Consider the following 17,113-nt stretch of genomic DNA (forward strand, 5'->3'; position numbering starts at 1 on the left):
AATTATGTGTGTGACTTTTGTTTTTGTTCCTAGAGTAGGCCTGTAGTGGCACTGAAATGGCAGAATGCTATATAACCTATGTGACACCTCCACCGCCTCAAGGGCAGTGTCCTGGAGCGTGAGACTTTGGGCAAATACAGTAGAGACAATACGCGACACAATATGAGATATCGAGGACCAGCGATTAGAGCTCTCTCTAGCGGAGTGACCTGAGAGTTACTGATTCTGTCATAAGAACACGTTTATTTGTTTATGAAGTTTTGGCGTTATTTATGCGTTTGCATTAAGTTGACATAAGTAAATAGTAGCGTGTGTCATTCCTCTATATCTCCTCTAAATATGGGTGGAAATATATGTGCTGTATTTGGCTGCAATAATTATGAAGTGCAGAAGGATTCGCGGTCTTTCTTCCGTTTCCCTCGTGACAAGAAACTGTAAGTAAATATTGTGTTTGCATATATATTCTTCCAGTTACAAAGAGATTTTTATAGTACTTCCTAAACTTCTCACCTGCGCGACCCACATTTTAACTGGCTTAAAATATAATAAGCTTATTTTATTGTTTACTGCAGCAGGTAACCTTCAATACCGATGTGTTGTTGTAGGTGTGATCTGTGGGTTTGATTTAATTCAGGAAAATATAATATGCATATGTATGTGGCTGGTTGTGTTCCAAGTTAGCCCATTTGGAATGCCGTAATGCGTTGTCAAGCACTGAAGAATATACGGGTGATTTAAGAAATGTGCATATTTTGTTGAAATAATATGATGATGCAAATTTGCTTTACCCTAATGTAATGGGATAATGGCAAGTATTGCTTATAGGGAAAATTTGAATGTTTCTGAGGCTAAATTTATAGACTTTCTTTCTGTTAGTAGGCTTCAAGTTAAAAGGAAAATTGTCCAGCTCTTAAATGTAAATTTAATCATGTGTGTAAGGAATGTGGCCATATTTTTGTTGACAAGTGTTTTAATGTGATGATACAATGCTTTTAAATGAAAAAAAGAAAACCAATCTAGCCTGAACGTTCAGGCAGGAATGCTAAAGCTAAAAACGTAATGTATAAATGAAAGATCAAGTCCATTTCACATCTTCATTATATATCTAATTTCAGTCTTTAAATAATAGCCTGTTAAATATTTCTTCATTCATTTATCCAGAATTGCTTTAGCAACTTTGAAGTTAATATCTTAGTAACACTTTCTTTCTAGACGTAATTTATTTATCCATTTCCGTATATACATTTCCATTGATATTTGAATTTAGCGCGAATTTTCAGGTCACGCCACTAGGAGCGCCACCTGCGTCTTGTCTCCCATTTAACAAGGCTAAATCCGGAAGTGTCGCGTATTGTCTATACTGTATTTGCTTCGGGTCAGGGATACAACTGGGAAGGAAGTACCTCGCCCAGGCGTCCTCACCTGCTATGCTGAACAGGGGGTCTTGTGAGGGGGATGACAAGATTGGACGGAATAGACAAGGAACAGGAAAGGAAGCGTCCATGGCCTTAAGTTAGGTACCATCCCGGGATTTGACTGGAGGAGAAGTGGGAAACCACGGAAAACCACTTCTTAGGTAGCTGAGGTGGGAATCGAACCCACCGCTTCTCAGTTGACCTCCCGAGGCTGAGAGGATCCCGTTCCAGCCTTTGTACCACTTTTCAAATTTCGTGGCAGAGCCGGAAATCCAACCCGGGCCTGCTAACCACTACATCACAGAGGCGGCCTCTTGGAAATTATTTTATAAATCCAATTTACTTTTGAGTACTCAGCTCGAAGGCTGGTTGGATCCTTAACAGCTCCACCATCAGCAATATATAGCTTAGGTATTGCTAAAGAGGCATGCTAAGGAAACGGAGTCAGATGTTGCTATTACATATCAGTTTGCCAAGCCCACTAAAATGCACGCTCCAACTGACCCTATGAGTGACATTTCCACACCATTCGTAACAGGTACCGGTACTGGCTGCATAAGGAATGGCATTACTAGCATCACTCATACCTCAGTCACTTTCATGTTGTCAAAGCCAAGGACGAGACTGTTGTGAGACAGGTCAATGAAAATAACAAACTGGTTCTAGCTCATGCCAGGACAAATAGTGCACCGTAAACATTAGGTCTCGTCAGCAAAGCCAGAAATCCATTATAAGATCCTTTAACCATCGTATTTGTCCGACATAAATTACATATTGATGCAACTCGCTCTTTTGTCTTTTAAGCCCAAAAACAAATCGTTGGTTCTATGCTTTTCCGGATACCGGAGAAATGTAACAGTGCGAATTTGTTTCACTTACCTTAAAGTCACAAGTAGCTATTCAGATTCGAAAATTGGTGTCTTCTTTCCTAGTCTTGTTCCCGACCAAAATTAAAAAATCACAACTTGCACTTGTTAAAAGGACACTGTGCAATTATTCTCAATTAGGATTTAAGGGATGAATCCACAGTTTCGTGATTGTTTTGAATGTAAAAGCAACCACTGCCATAGGTGGGTATATATATTCGTCGATGTCTTCTTTCTCACAGGGCATCCTCACAACTGACTCACTGCGTCTTTTGCATGTGAGTGCAGTTGTTCGAAATCGAAACCGCCCCAAACATTTTGTCTCAGGCAATTTGTTTGCAGCCATGTGGTTTCAGCCTTATACGATAAATTCTTCAGTCATGGTAAGTAAGTTGGCAACAACTGTGTATGTTGGTAGTACTGTGATGGATCAGAGTATGGCGGCAATCTCACTTGCGTTTTAATGTGCGTTAAGTATAAATTAAGTGAGAATCAGAGAAGATTCAATTGCTTATTGTTATTAAAATGTGTGTTATTGTTTTAAAATATCCTTATATGAGTCATAAGTGTGTATGAATGGTTGTTTCTCTGATTACTTGTAAGACAGTTCACTCTTGAGTGCAATGTGACGTTTTATTTACTTCAGTTTGTAGGTTAGTAGTGACATGTATCATTTGCTTATTTTATTGACTCTTTGCGATACCAGCTGAATGGTAAAATATTGAAATGAAGCTCAGTTATTTGATCAGACTGTGTAATATATTCTGATTTCAAGGAACGGCATTGAAAGCTTCACCAGATTTTAATGCAAGATGCCTCCTCGACGCAGTATTTCTCCTGCTACGTTGGAAGAGTTATGTGTTACAGAAATTCTGAATTACCTGGAGAGAGAGCTCCAATTTTGTCACCAAGTCCGTCGATATCAACATAATTCACTATTACTTAGGAGAAGAGCCATTGACGCTGATGCTCTACAAGCGGAATTGAGTTGTCATTTAGACATTCTGCCTCCTCTCTTAAACGAAATCGTACGACAGCAACTCACGCACAGGTAATTCATTATGTATGAAGTTACTGAATAGTTTTAATTTTGTATTATACACAGAATTATTTAGTTGAATACTAAATCGAATATTTCATGATAACGAATCTTAAATAGTTTTAATGGAAGTCAAATTTAATAAAGTGGCAGTCAGCTGGAGGCAGTATGTTTACTAGCAACGTTTACTGTACAGATTGTATATTAGCTGAACTTGTATGAGATTAGTTATGAATTCAATCTTTCATATTACATATTCACTAGCTTTTTCTTAAATTAGGATTGATATTGCTTTGAAAACAAGAGAAAATGTCGTTGGAAAGGAGAAAAATTAATGGATAAATCAAATTTAAGCAGAAGCCATAAATAGATATATATACCGGTATATTGTTCCGGTCTAGAGAGCTGAGAATAACGGCCGAGAGGATTCGTCATGCTGGCCACACGGCACTTCATAATCTGCAGGCCTTCGGGCTGAGCAGCGGTCGCTTGGTAGGCCATGGTCTCTCGGGGCTGTTGCGCCGTGAGTTTAAAAAAAAGAATTATGTATATTGTTAAACTGATGCATTCCTGTAAATTGAGAGGCTGTGAAAAATTGCTTATTAGTCACATGAAGCAAGCTGTGGTTGTAGACTGTAGGCCTATTGCTTGTAAATTAACAGTACATGTGATAAACTTTCTGTTGGGTGTAACATTTCTTTTGACATAGTATGCCTGTCACATCTGTGAGATGCACTGACCTTTCACAATCAGTAATTCAAATTGTCAATTTTAATTGTACAGTTTGTGGGAATTACCCCAGGAATTTGTAATTTAAACAGTAAAAATCTAGTTATTTTTAAAAATTATTATTTGCATTAATTTAAGGTTTTATCTTCACCATAATACATAATAATAAAGGAGAGTTCAGATAAAGGATTACTCCGTCTGAAGATACCAGCTGTACTTGCTGCTAAAAGTATCAGCAGACTTTTAACGATTTAACATGTCTTGGCAGCTTGGACACATTCGTGAGATCTTCCTTAATTGGCTCTTAAAATGGTATTAGTGCATTTAAATCACTTTTGTCAACCTATCACTTTAGAATATTATGTGTATAAACAATTTTAATAATAGTAGTTAACTTGAAATAAATCTTGTTTTTCATGTAGCCTATATTTTGATGAGTTGTAAATATATCAGAAAATATTTAAGTAGGGTTGGCTTAGTCTGTTCAAAAGGTGTTGGTTGTGAAGACTTAACATCACCTAATCATAAGAGTAATGATTTAGGGCCTACATTAATGTTTCTTTATCTGTCAGTGTTCAGATATACCAAAATTTTGCCATAAAAATCACTGTGTTTAAGTACCCTCAGGTGTTGACCAACTAAACTAAGATTCTGTCTTAGTAATGGAAAGGAACAAACAAGTGTTCTTGTTTCTTTGGGTACCGGTACAGGAGATGATCATCATCTAACCAAGTGTGTCTCACAGGTGGCAATGATTTCTTTTAATTTTATTTTAAGAGGAAGTACAACTAAGGAACCATCCTCACTGGGTAAATGATACAAGAGGAAAGGTCAAACTAAATATTTGTATGCTTTAATAACACTAGATTTGAAAGAAATGAAAGGAGATTTGCTAAGATCGTGAAAATTATGTTTAAGGAATTACCTGTTTTTATTGTCTCACTGCTTTGTCCATTTATGTGGTACTGAAATAATTTTCTCTCATTTTTTTTTCCACAGACTCTTGAAGAATCCTGCAAAAACATTTATTAACAATCCTACCATAGTTGTTGATTTATTAGACATCGTCCTTAACAAAGATGTCAAATCCTTAGAATTTGGAGATCCACGTCTACGCAGTGATACAGAAGTTTGGGAAGTTGTTCTTAGAAGATGCTCTGGTCTTCGGAGGTAATGTGACACGCAAAACATGTATCTCAACATTCCACATTTTGACATATTTTTGCAAGGTCAGACAAATATGGTTTGAAACTTATTCTACCTTGAAATGGTAAGTGGAGAAACAGTAATGTGTTAACACTAGTAAGCCCCTTTTATTGTCTGTTGATTGATAGTATTTTTATATCTAGGATAAAATAAGAGAATGAGTAGAAACATATACTATACACAAACCTTTTCTTGATACCTGAGGAGCTCCCTAGTGCTGAATCGGTAGACCTCGGTTATCTTCGAGATTCGTACTGGCAACCTTTGAAACACAAACTATGAATCGCTTATGCATCGCCGTGAGACATCTGGCGTACACTTTACGTACTAGTACTGTTGTAGTGTACACAGCAAAGCCAAACTATAGAATTCATTTTAGGAACAAGATTCGCATTGAGAAATGTTATATAATGTGTGTGTGACACAGTTGTTGGCTTAAGATAATAAAAGTTTAGAAAATTCATATTGATCGATCATATTATCGATTTGATTCCAGTGGCGGCTGGTGGTTTAAAAGTTCAGTGGTGCACCATGTTTTACCATTGATATAATATGATTACAGGCTAATTTTCAAATCCAGATACATTAACAATACTTTTTGTTATTAAAAATAAAACAAACATTTTACATTTCTATTTTCAGGAATATTACTACAACCCAGTAACATTTTTTTCATTTGAAAACTCATTTAGGGCCGATTGTATAAACCGTTTGATCTTAGATCAGAGACGAAATTGATCTCGGTTCACGCAAAACTCGTACATTTGTATTGTATAAACGTTATTCTAGGATCAATTCGCACTGAACTATGATCAACTTTGACTGGAGAAATTTCTCCGATCAAACTCTTTGATCTTAGTTCAAGGAGTTGTTTCCTACTTGGGATACAAGAACAGCTGATTGTTAATAAAATATTACCTGTGTTTTTACGATAAATGGTAAAAAAATACACTGAAGTCTAACCTCATACATTGCTAGCTATAGTTGTCCGTATATAGGCAATATTACGCTTCTTTTACTGCAGTATAATGTAATAATTCTATAACATAACCTCGATAAATTGCTTACGTTATTATATCGTATTTTACAGATGTCTGATTACTCTGATTTCTCGGATATATATTCTGATGATGAAAATGATTAATTTTGTCGGGCTCCTCGTGTGTTCTGTGAATGAGAAAATCCAATGAGAGAATTGAGTGACAAGAAGTTAAAACTGAGGGATCACTTGGGAAAAGGTACCGTGGAACAGCTAGAACTCAGGTTGCGTGATATTCTATGTACTTAAAACCTACTAACTCAAACGCACATGTTGTTACTAACTTTGAGATTCTTTGCCACGGGAAGTTTTCAGTTAGTCGTTGGTGATTTACTGCATGTAGACGCAGCGACAGTCTGCAGAGCCATTCATCGCGTATCTAATCTCATTGCTGCACTAAAACACGAGTTTATCAAAATGCCTTCCGAACAAAATGACGTGAGGAAAATCATGCGTGATTTTTTCGATGTAAAACACTTCCCTGGTGTTATAGGCGCTATATATTGTACCCACATACCTACAGTATCTCCTGGGGGCGATAACGCAGAAGTTTATATGAATCGTCATGGGTGGTTTTCGTTAAATATTCAAGTTATTTGTGATGCTAGGCTCAGGTCCCTAAATTTCGTAGCTTATAATCGAGCCCATAAAGCAACCAGGTCAGCAATAGAAAGAACATTTGGGGTTGTGAAAAGACGGTTCCCTTCTCTCAGTGTGGGCTAAGTGTGAAGTTAGCTCGTGTTCCAGTAATCATAGTTGCAGCATTCGTCTTGCACAATATCGCTGTAAATGCAGTAGATGATGTCCCTGAAAGAGACGAGGCTGTGTTCGCTGCAAGAAGAGCGTTCGAAGAAATTCCAGTACCTGCTGCAAATGACGTTCATGGAAGAGAAAACACTGCTATAAGGGCAGCAATTAATACCGTAGTGTATTTAGGTAACAATATTTACAAAAATATTACAGTTGGCTATTACTTAAAGTGGTTCAAACTAAATTATACGAACAGTTTATCTGCAACAAAAATAGCCCAAAACATAATGTACTTTACAACTATATGCGTCGTCCGACTCGTTGGCTGAATGGTAAGCGTACTGGCCTTAGGTTCAGAGGGTCCTGGGTTCGATTCCCGACCGGGTCGGGGATTTTAACCTTCATTGGTTAATTCGAATGGCCCGGGGGCTGGGTGTTTGTGCTGTCCCCAACATTCCTGCAACTCACACACCACACACAAATACTATCCTCCACCACAATAACACGCAGTTACCTACACATGGCAGATGCCGCCCACCCTCATCGGAGGGTCTGCCTTACAAGGGCTGCACTCAGCTAGAAATAGCCACACGAAATTAATTAACTATATGCGTCTAATAACGCCACTGTACTATGCAATTAAACCCTGTCTTCCTTATTGTCCAGGCCTAACTTTCTCCTGTTCATTAAAATTTCCATGTTTTAAATTTCATTATCATGTTTTAAGGTCTCAGCTTATATATTGGTGTTCTGTGGGTCTCAGTTTCATTTTATGCCAGGCGACCGTGACTTCGTGAGCACATCAGCTGTTTTCGAGGTCGAGGTGTGGAGATCAGCTGATTTGGAAGTAGGGGCCTGAAATAGAAGAAATAAAGAAGTGTAGGCCTATTGCTTGCCGACAAATATAACATACATAATACAGGATTAATGTATGATTTCCCTACTTACTTGTTCAATACAAATATTTCAGTCATTTTTCTTTATTTCTTTCTTTCGCTCGGCACACAGAATACGAATACGAATGAAAACATTCACACTGCTCAATTGCGACTCGTGACTCTCGACTGTTTTTGCGCTGTTGCCAAGCGCTCACATATGAACTGGGATCAAAACTGAACTTCGAATAGTTGATCATAGATCAGTGTCATACAACACGACACCGGTCTGATCTCAGTTCATTTTCTGAACTTAGACTAAAACTGATCTCCAGTCAGTGATGTTTATACAATCGGCACTTAAAGTAATAAATTTCATGGTTGGGTTCCGTATTGAGTGAAGACTTAACTTGAAAATGAGTACAATATTTTATTGTTCCACCTTCTCAATACTTAAAATCATTTAACGTTTATCAAAACATTACAATATATTTTGATAAACATTGATAAACATTACAATATACAATATATTTTGATAAACGTTAAATGATTTTAAGTATTGAGAAGGTGGAACAATAAAATATTGTACTCATTTTTAAGTTAATTTAAAAACTCTTTTACCATATTGAAATGAAACACTTTGACGTAGCCTAATTCCGGTATTATATGTGGTTTCGAAATTAAACGTCACATGGGTCTACCCATTCGTTTCACCTCGGATTTTTCTTTGGCAGTCCGTTGCGGAAACGACCCAATATTAAAGACTGCACCGAATTCATGATCTGGCAAAATACCACTAACTGATAAAAACGCACAGTAATAAAAACACACACGCTGACACGAATGTTTAAACAATGAAATCAATAAGCTACTTAGCTTGTACGCACATAACAGAGCACACAACTATACTGAAAGAAATTGCGGTTTTTATTTTCAAATTTAAAGCCATTAGTTATATATCCAGCACATGAACTTCAATCCAATGTCGCTACATGACATCCCTGTTCTATAACAGACTCTCACATTGAACGCCAACGGTCTCTAGCGACTTTGCTAGTAGTTGGTTACGTAGGAGCATGGCTGATTGGATCCCTCACTGCGCTGCAAGGAGCATCAAGTTGGCCGTGGTAGGAGGAACCAGGTTGATAAACCTCCATTTAAGCAATGTATAAGAAGCCACGCCTATCTTTTCCTTTCCCCGCGCACCCCTCTAGCAGTCTAAAAGCACCCCTGGATCAGCCCCGCTCACCCCTCTGGCAGCCCAGGTTTCATCCTACCTCAGGTTGACTCTCTGCTGCAAACTTTTCGGCTCCTGCAGTTAACAGTACCGGCTTGTAGTCTCCTGTAGTCAATATTTTCTCTTTCAAGCTCTTTAAAGGTTTATCTTGTTGAATGAAAATACAGTAGTTGAGTAATCCAAATTATAAAACTTTACCTAAAACAAACAAAAATGAATGGGGGTAGCGCTAACCTGCAACCTTATGGAGAAACCGCCCCTGTTCGATTCAGATTTCATTTGCATTCAGTTGGCAGTATAACTGAAACCGGGAGAGCTCCCTCCTTACTCCTCACCCCGGTAAAACTTGGTATCAAGAAAAGGTTCGCGTATAGTAAATTTACAAACGCAAAGCACATTCATAAATACAAGAAATCTCCTGTGTTATTAACATAACGCAGACTGGTCGCATAGATTTTAATTGCAAAATGCTTCATCAACAGAATAATGGACTTTAACTCAAAGAGACTGTAGGAAATAAAGGTCTGCACAATATTGTCTGCCCTTAACCTGTGTTTCCCAGCTCATAAAGCAATAGCAATAAACATACTAAGATCATTGAGAAGTTCAGTCAAGTAAACTGAAATACACTGTAGATTGAGGCATATGACCAGTCAAGTTAAGAAAGGAAGTGTGGCTACTGTAGTAAATACAGCATAGAGAAAAATTTTCCCCAGCTTGGCTTGGCTATTTTACTTATATTGCTTACATTTGCTGCTATCAGTATTGTAGCAGAGTGTTTATGTTGATTTTACACCATTGCAGTGTTGTTTTTATTCTATTTCGTGAGTACTCCTAGTAAACACACAAACAAAATTAGACATTAAAAAAACAATGTTCCTACCAACACATCCAGCTGTGACCGTAATTTTAATTTACTGGCTTCTGTTGGTCACTCATATACAGTACACTACTTCAGACAACACTGGAGCAGAGAATACTGTTGCAACGCTCACATAATGGATACCTGACAGAGATTACTGTACATTTGAATGATGAAATTATGTTGAGTTTTGCTCTGTTTGGGGTGCAAGATCTTATCATTCTTTCTGCTATGTTTCTGGTGACTGCCCATCCTTCTGTCCTCCTCAGTAAGCAATAAATACTTCAAGTATTTTGTGGGAAGATACTAAATAGAATATTAAATTAGAGTCCTATTTCCAGTTCTATCCTGAATCTGGTTATGAATCAAGGACCTCCACCATTGCCTGTCTCTCCACCACTCTTTCTTTGCCAGTATTTTTTCTATCTTTCCTTCTTTCTTCTCTAATGTACCATCCATCTCTTCAAATCAAATCAAAATCACTTCATTTGCATATGAGGTGTCTACTCAGTAGCAAATGATACACAAAAATACATTATCATCAAGCACTAAATTTTAAAAAGAAGACATTAAAGTACAGTATTATACTGTTTACACTAACAGTTTTCCTATTAAACACACAGCTCATCCTTATACACATAATCAACTCATATACAGTATGTGAAATATCATGTTTAAAGAATTAAAATAATACTTCAAATAATACTACAACTGCTTTTAAGATTTAAATTTACAGTGCATTTTTCTTTTCTTTTTTTGCATCTTAATCAGAGCCCCTTATTGCCATCACTTTTCAGAGTTCCTGAAGGGCCTTCACAGCTACTGTAGTGGTCCCAGGGTCTTCGATGTTCCCACTGTACTTCACGCCTACAGGCAGTCTCCTGCTTCGGCTGTTCAATCTCCATAGACAAGGGGATGGAATTCATTTATTCACTAGAATTATTTACAAGAACCTGCACTGGTCGAATGCCCTCTAACATTTCATTTCTTTTCTCTGTTGCTGTTTATTCTTTTCTTCAATATCTGTACAGATTTTGGAAAAGGATTAAACACTTACCCTGGTAAACTGTACCACTTCTTCACGCCCTCTTGTGAGGCCTGCGTTGGGGTCTCTTTCCTGTTGATTTCTCTATACTTTCTTTGGAACTAAGTCTTATCTCATTCGCATCATGTATCTATACCACTTCAGCTTAGAGAGTATTTCAGAGTATAGTATATAGTGCCAACGGCCGTAGCCGTGTTGAAACATCGGATCCCATGAGATCTCCGAAGTTAAGCAACATTGGGCGTGATCAGGAGTTGGATGGGTTGCCACACGCTGTTGGAGGGGGGTAAGGGAATGGAGGAGTGGAAAGGAACTGGCCACCTTACCGCACGTGAACTCCAGCTCAGGAACACCTCTGCGGAGGTTCGGACCTGCCTTCGGGCAGAACAACCCTTACCTTACCTAGTATGTAGTAATCTCTGCCATACATTCCTGGAATCTTATAATATAGTTGTACACACTTACAAATGTAAAATAACAATGAAATATCAACTATAATTTTAAGACCCAGAAACATGTAAGCAACAGTAATTGCGAGCTTCCATTTGGGAACTTTCAAGACTTGAAAAAAACCTTGATATTTCAATCTCCTTCTGTAAATTATAACTAGGGGCATAGCATTATAATATGCCTATACACCAGGTGTTCCCTGATTTAAAAATTAAAATGTGTATTCATTAAACAGAAACATATAACAGTACTTTGTTTTATGCAAATGCGACATTAGCACATTGCATAGTGTTATGTTATTCTATTTCGGCACCTCCCATATAAATACTCTTAGCCCGGCCGCGATCTACAACCATGCTTTGCTTTTCCAATGTCTTCATTCAAAGTATGCCAAATGTTCTTGCTGTCAAGAGTTAGGTACCACGCAGGCCAGGCCACTTTTCAGCGTATGCGCGAGTTCTGATCAGCTCCCCGGAAGACATTTTTAATGTTAACTCATGTTCTAACTACATGAAACATTTATTTTGTTATATTTTATATTTGCTATTATTATTATTATTATTATTATTATTATTATTATTATTATTATTATTATTATTATTATTATTATTATTATTATTTTTATTATTATAGGAGTGTTCCTGGAAGTTTATTTAGTGATACTTGATGATCTATAAAAGATCCTCCTGAGCCTGCAAGGACGGTGCATAAGTCAGGTGCACTTACTACAGATAAGAATATCCTAACCCACATTCCAGACCTTTAAGTCAGAGATTACCTCCTGTGCGATTCATTAGGCGCTAAAGTATAAGTGTAAATGTTGTCCAGATGTTAATTAAATAAGGTGAAAAGGGGAGGGGGGGAATTTTTTAAAAACGTATGTTGGTTCAGGTGGTTTTTTTCGTTATTATTTTTCGCGATGTAAATTTCGATGGCTTCCTTAATATTCAAAGATTTACTGTTATTTTCAAAAACCTGGTTGAACATACCTTTTTAAAAAAACTCCCCCCGCCCCATTCACCTTATTTAATTAACATCTGGAAAACATTTAGCCTACACTTATATATTAGCGCTTAATGAATCCCACAGGAGGTAATCTCTGACTTAAAGGTCTGGAATGTGGGTTAGGATATTCTTATCTGTAGTAAGTGCCCCTGACTTCCGCACCGTCCTTGTAGGCTCAGGACAATCTTAAATAGATTATCAAGTATCACTAAATAAACTCACAGGAACACTCCTAAAATATTGTAATAATAATAAATTTTCAAAATAATAAAATAAATGTTTCATATAGTCAGAACATGAGTTAACATTTAAAATAATGTCTAATAGGTACACTCTATTTCAGTACCTAATTTATTTAACCCACATCATAAACTTGCATATATTCATAATACATTATTACTAGAAGAAGATAGTTGAAGAAAGTTTCACAACACTCCGCCCCTACTACCCTATCCTCCCCCCTCTCACCACGTTATAGTTGGTAGCTTTAGGATGAAGGCATCAACCTGCTCTCCTCCAACCAATAGGAAAGATCCACATCATTACACACGCCCCTCCCCCTCTCCTAGGATAACAAATCTGTTACAGTGAGAGGTGACAACAGACGTTTCTTCAGCAGGTAGATAAGTACAAAATATTTCATTATACAGTGTTGGTCATTTCCCATACAATCAATTTTTGCTCACATATGGTTCATATTATTACCTAACTCCATATCATTGACAAGTTTACACTATGTAAACTGTACTGTATTATATGCACATAATTTAAGTAATTTGATAGAATCTAAGGATGTTCTTGAAGAACAAAACATGTCATTCTTTGTATATAATATGTGAGTTTTACAGGTATGCTTATAGTAGTTTAATTTGTATTTGAAATTGTTGTGTGTCTGACAGACTGGACACTGAAAAATATGGTTTCCTTTCTTAACAAAGCAAGTTCACCTGACACTAATATTATTAATTTTTTAAAGAGAACTATAGCACAATACTGAATTGATGATGCTTGTAGTCAAAGGGGGTCCAAAATACAAGTCATTGGCTCCTCATAATGGTACTTATCGCTTGAAAAGTAGAACCATAGTAGATTCACGAACAGAGAGAACTTTATCGTATGAACAGATATGTGAATTTAAAACAAAAAGACCAAAGCCAAATTTATCAATTAAAGAAGTTGGTAAAAATCGCACACAAGAGTTTTCAGCCTTCTTGGTATGGCAGGTTTCCCTGGCTAACTGGGTGTGTTGAAAAAAACAAAATGTTTTGTTACGTTTGTCTTATATTTGGGGCGAAAGATTCTGAGTGGTGTACAGAAGGAATTTCGGACCTAAGTAATTTAATTTTAAAAGCTGTAAAACACTAGTCTTTAAAACACCATTTGTTACATAGTGAAGCCTGAAGCTGTTTGATTACAAGCAGTAAAACATAGTAAGATTGTGTCATCAAACAGGCAGTATTTGTGAGGACTCATTCAGTCTGTAATATTTCCATGGGCATAGAGAGGATGAAAGTTCTGTTGACACAGGGAATTATTTGCCATTATTGGATCAGCTCACTCAAAATGAATCGATAGTTAGACACCATTTACAGTCATCATCATTATTAAAAGGAACATCTCCAGACATTCAGAATGATTTGTTAGAAGTTACAACAATTGTATTAAATGAAAAAATCACATCAGAAATAAATGAAGACCTCTTTCTTTCCATACAAGCAGATGAAACATTAGACGTGTTGTGTAAGAGCCAGATGAGCATAATATTTAGATATTGTGTAAATGATAGAATAGAGGAGAGATTCGTCGGCTTTTATGACGTTTCCAAGTATAAAACAGCTGTGGGATTGTCAGAAGTTGTACACAAAGTTTTACTTGACTGGGAAGTAAATGGAGGAAAAATCATAAGTCAGACATATGATGGCGCAGCTGTAATGGCAGGTGGACAGGGAGAAGTTCAAAAGCTCAAAAACAATAAAACAGGTTTGTTTTTTGTTTGTTTGTTTGTTTGTTTGTTTGTTTGTGCCATGACTGCTTTTCACAGTTTTTTCAGCAAGTCTTCTAAAAGGACACTTTTGTTGACCGAAAGAGGATTTAAGCTTCCATAAGCTAGCTATACCAGATTCACTTTTCATTCAAGGGCAGTTTTCACCATTAGGAAACATTTCAAAAGGTTGTACTGTATTTTTGAGAAATTATTGATGATGAAAATACTGATTACGATAGAGGCTGTCGTCAAAAATATAGAAAACTTAAGAAATTAATATTTCACTGACAGATTCATTCAAGAAAGCGTGCAATTGAATGAAAATGTAATGTATGATACGAAGAAAAAGGACACTTCGAGAGTGCCGACTTTTGAAATAGTAGATTAACATTAAAGAATGGATACTGCTTTACCAAAGTATCTAATTTGGTCTGGGGGAATGCTTCGGTGTAATCTTTAAACTTATTTTCTTGTACTAACTCATTGAAATTTAGATGAGTAACATCTTCGAATCTACTTTTCTTTTGAGCTGTTAGTGAATCTACTATGGTTCTACTTTTTTAGCGATAAGTACCATTATGAAGAGCCAATGACTTGTATTTTGGACCCCTTTCGACTACAAGCATCATCGATTCAGTATCGTGCTATAGAAGCCGTCCCTTAGTCAGTAATGCTATTGTTTTATACCAGCTTCTGTGCAAGTGAGGCACTGTGGGTCTGTTCCACTGATTGTTTTAAATTCATATCCATCCATTCATTCTTCGTCCTCACGTTTTGAATTCTGATCAGTGGAGGATTTTGGACTTTTAATTTGTCATTTCGTCTCGTTTCGTATCATTAGGGACCAATGACTTAGATGTTAGGCCCTTTAAACGGCAAGCATCCATCATCATCATCATCATCATCATCATCATCAGATGTGTGGATGTAGCTATGTAACATTGCATAAATTAATGAAGTAAACATGTAATGAATTGCAAATTCCCATTCAAAGAATGGGTACAAATGCTAGTGATTAAATAAGTATGTATGATTTATTTTACCAACAAATATTAGATTCTAAAAAATTAAGTTCCCAGTAGGGAGCCATAATTTTATTTTACCACTTGTAAATATTCAAATATTCAAATATGTAAATATTTAAGCTTTTTCAATCATGAAATTACCAGCATTTTGCTCTAGTGTGGCAGCAGGCTCATCAGTTGAATTGCCATATCTTTTCAAGATGCTGGCAGCTAATGCGTCGTCGAGACACCGCTGAAAGCCTCCTTTGTCAGACAATGCAGTGATGGTGCTCTAGGGGAGATATGTATTTCCACTTGTATAAATGCCTGGCTTGTCTTTTATATCAAACATTTTCTCAGTAGAGAACCATAATTTCATTTCACCAATTGTGAATATTAATTTGCTGGGGTGAAACTGGTGATTTCACGATTTGGATTATTGGACTGTGTAAAAATTATTTCTTCTCAAAGATCATTTTGTTACATCCTATTTCATATGAATCTTCTTGTTTATTGATAGATTTGCACTGGTGTCAAACATGTTTGGCATCAAAGGAGGAGCAGCATTTCAGCCATTTTTAAGAAAACTCAGTTTCAATTGTCCCATGCTGACTGAACTAGTACTTAAAGATTCTGTACGTGGTGCAGAAACATTGGCAGCTATTGGCAGATGTTGTAATGTCTTGAAATACTTGGACATATCAGGCTCACAAGTAAACTGCTCTGATTTGATCCATCTTTGCCTGAGAGTACCTCCTAGTAGTGGAATATATGCTCAGTATGATACATTGATGGTAAGTTCAGTTTTATGATCTTCATTTGTAATTTTTAGTCTCCATCAATTTGTGTTTGTGAGATTCTTTGGAGGTGGATATTTTATTATAAATATGATAATTAATTCTTGGGATTTAAGACAAGTGTTCAGAAATGGTCTAGTCCCCACTTCCCCCAAATGGAGAAAAGGTTTTGCAAATGTCTCCGAAAAGAATGCTGTCAACATCTGCTCACTTTTTATTTCCATATCTTATCTAAATACACATCCTTCAGTTAGTTATCAGAATGACTCAAGAAGATTTAATTAAAAATTAACTGAAAAAAGACTATGGCCAATTTACAATTTCTTAAATAATTTCAAACTAACACTGTGACATTCAGCCTAGCAGCTTCTGTTTTAATACAAGACATTCCAACAATTACCACTCAAATTAAAAATGGTACTGGATATACAGGGTTATTCAGCTAAGTTGTCCACTACAAATATCTTCTGATCCATTAAAGATATAGACATTGTTTCCAAATTTCCAAGTTGATTAAGCAACTCATAAAATACTGTCCACCAAGCTCGATAGCTTCAGACGCTTAAGTGCGGCCAGTATCCAGTATTCGGGAGATAGTGGGTTCGAACCCCACTGTCAGCAGCCCTAAAGATGATTTTCCGTGGTTTCCCATTTTCACACCAGGCGAATGCTGGGGCTGTACCTCAATTAAGGCCACAGCTGTTTCATTCCCAGTCCTAGCCCTTTCTTTTTTTTTTTTTTTTTTTTTTTTTTTTTTTTTTTTTTTTTTGGCTTTACGTCGCACCAACACAGATATGTCTTATGGCGACG

At 36.7% G+C, this 17,113-nt stretch overlaps 1 protein-coding gene across 1 annotated transcript in view; it reads left to right on the forward strand.

The window, feature by feature from the left end:
- Positions 1–3,064: 3,064 nt before the first annotated feature.
- LOC136876108 (uncharacterized) overlaps positions 3,065–17,113 on the forward strand; it is an 89,717-nt gene continuing 75,668 nt past the window's right edge. The window contains exons 1-3 of the mRNA XM_067149777.2: positions 3,065–3,332; positions 5,049–5,219; positions 16,027–16,300. Coding sequence (XP_067005878.1) covers positions 3,094–3,332; positions 5,049–5,219; positions 16,027–16,300 — 684 coding nt within the window. The 5' untranslated portion in view covers positions 3,065–3,093. The remainder of the gene's footprint in view (positions 3,333–5,048; positions 5,220–16,026; positions 16,301–17,113) is intronic.

This window comes from Anabrus simplex, chromosome 6 (assembly GCF_040414725.1).
Source record: "Anabrus simplex isolate iqAnaSimp1 chromosome 6, ASM4041472v1, whole genome shotgun sequence".
Classification (NCBI taxonomy): Eukaryota; Metazoa; Arthropoda; class Insecta; order Orthoptera; family Tettigoniidae; genus Anabrus; species Anabrus simplex.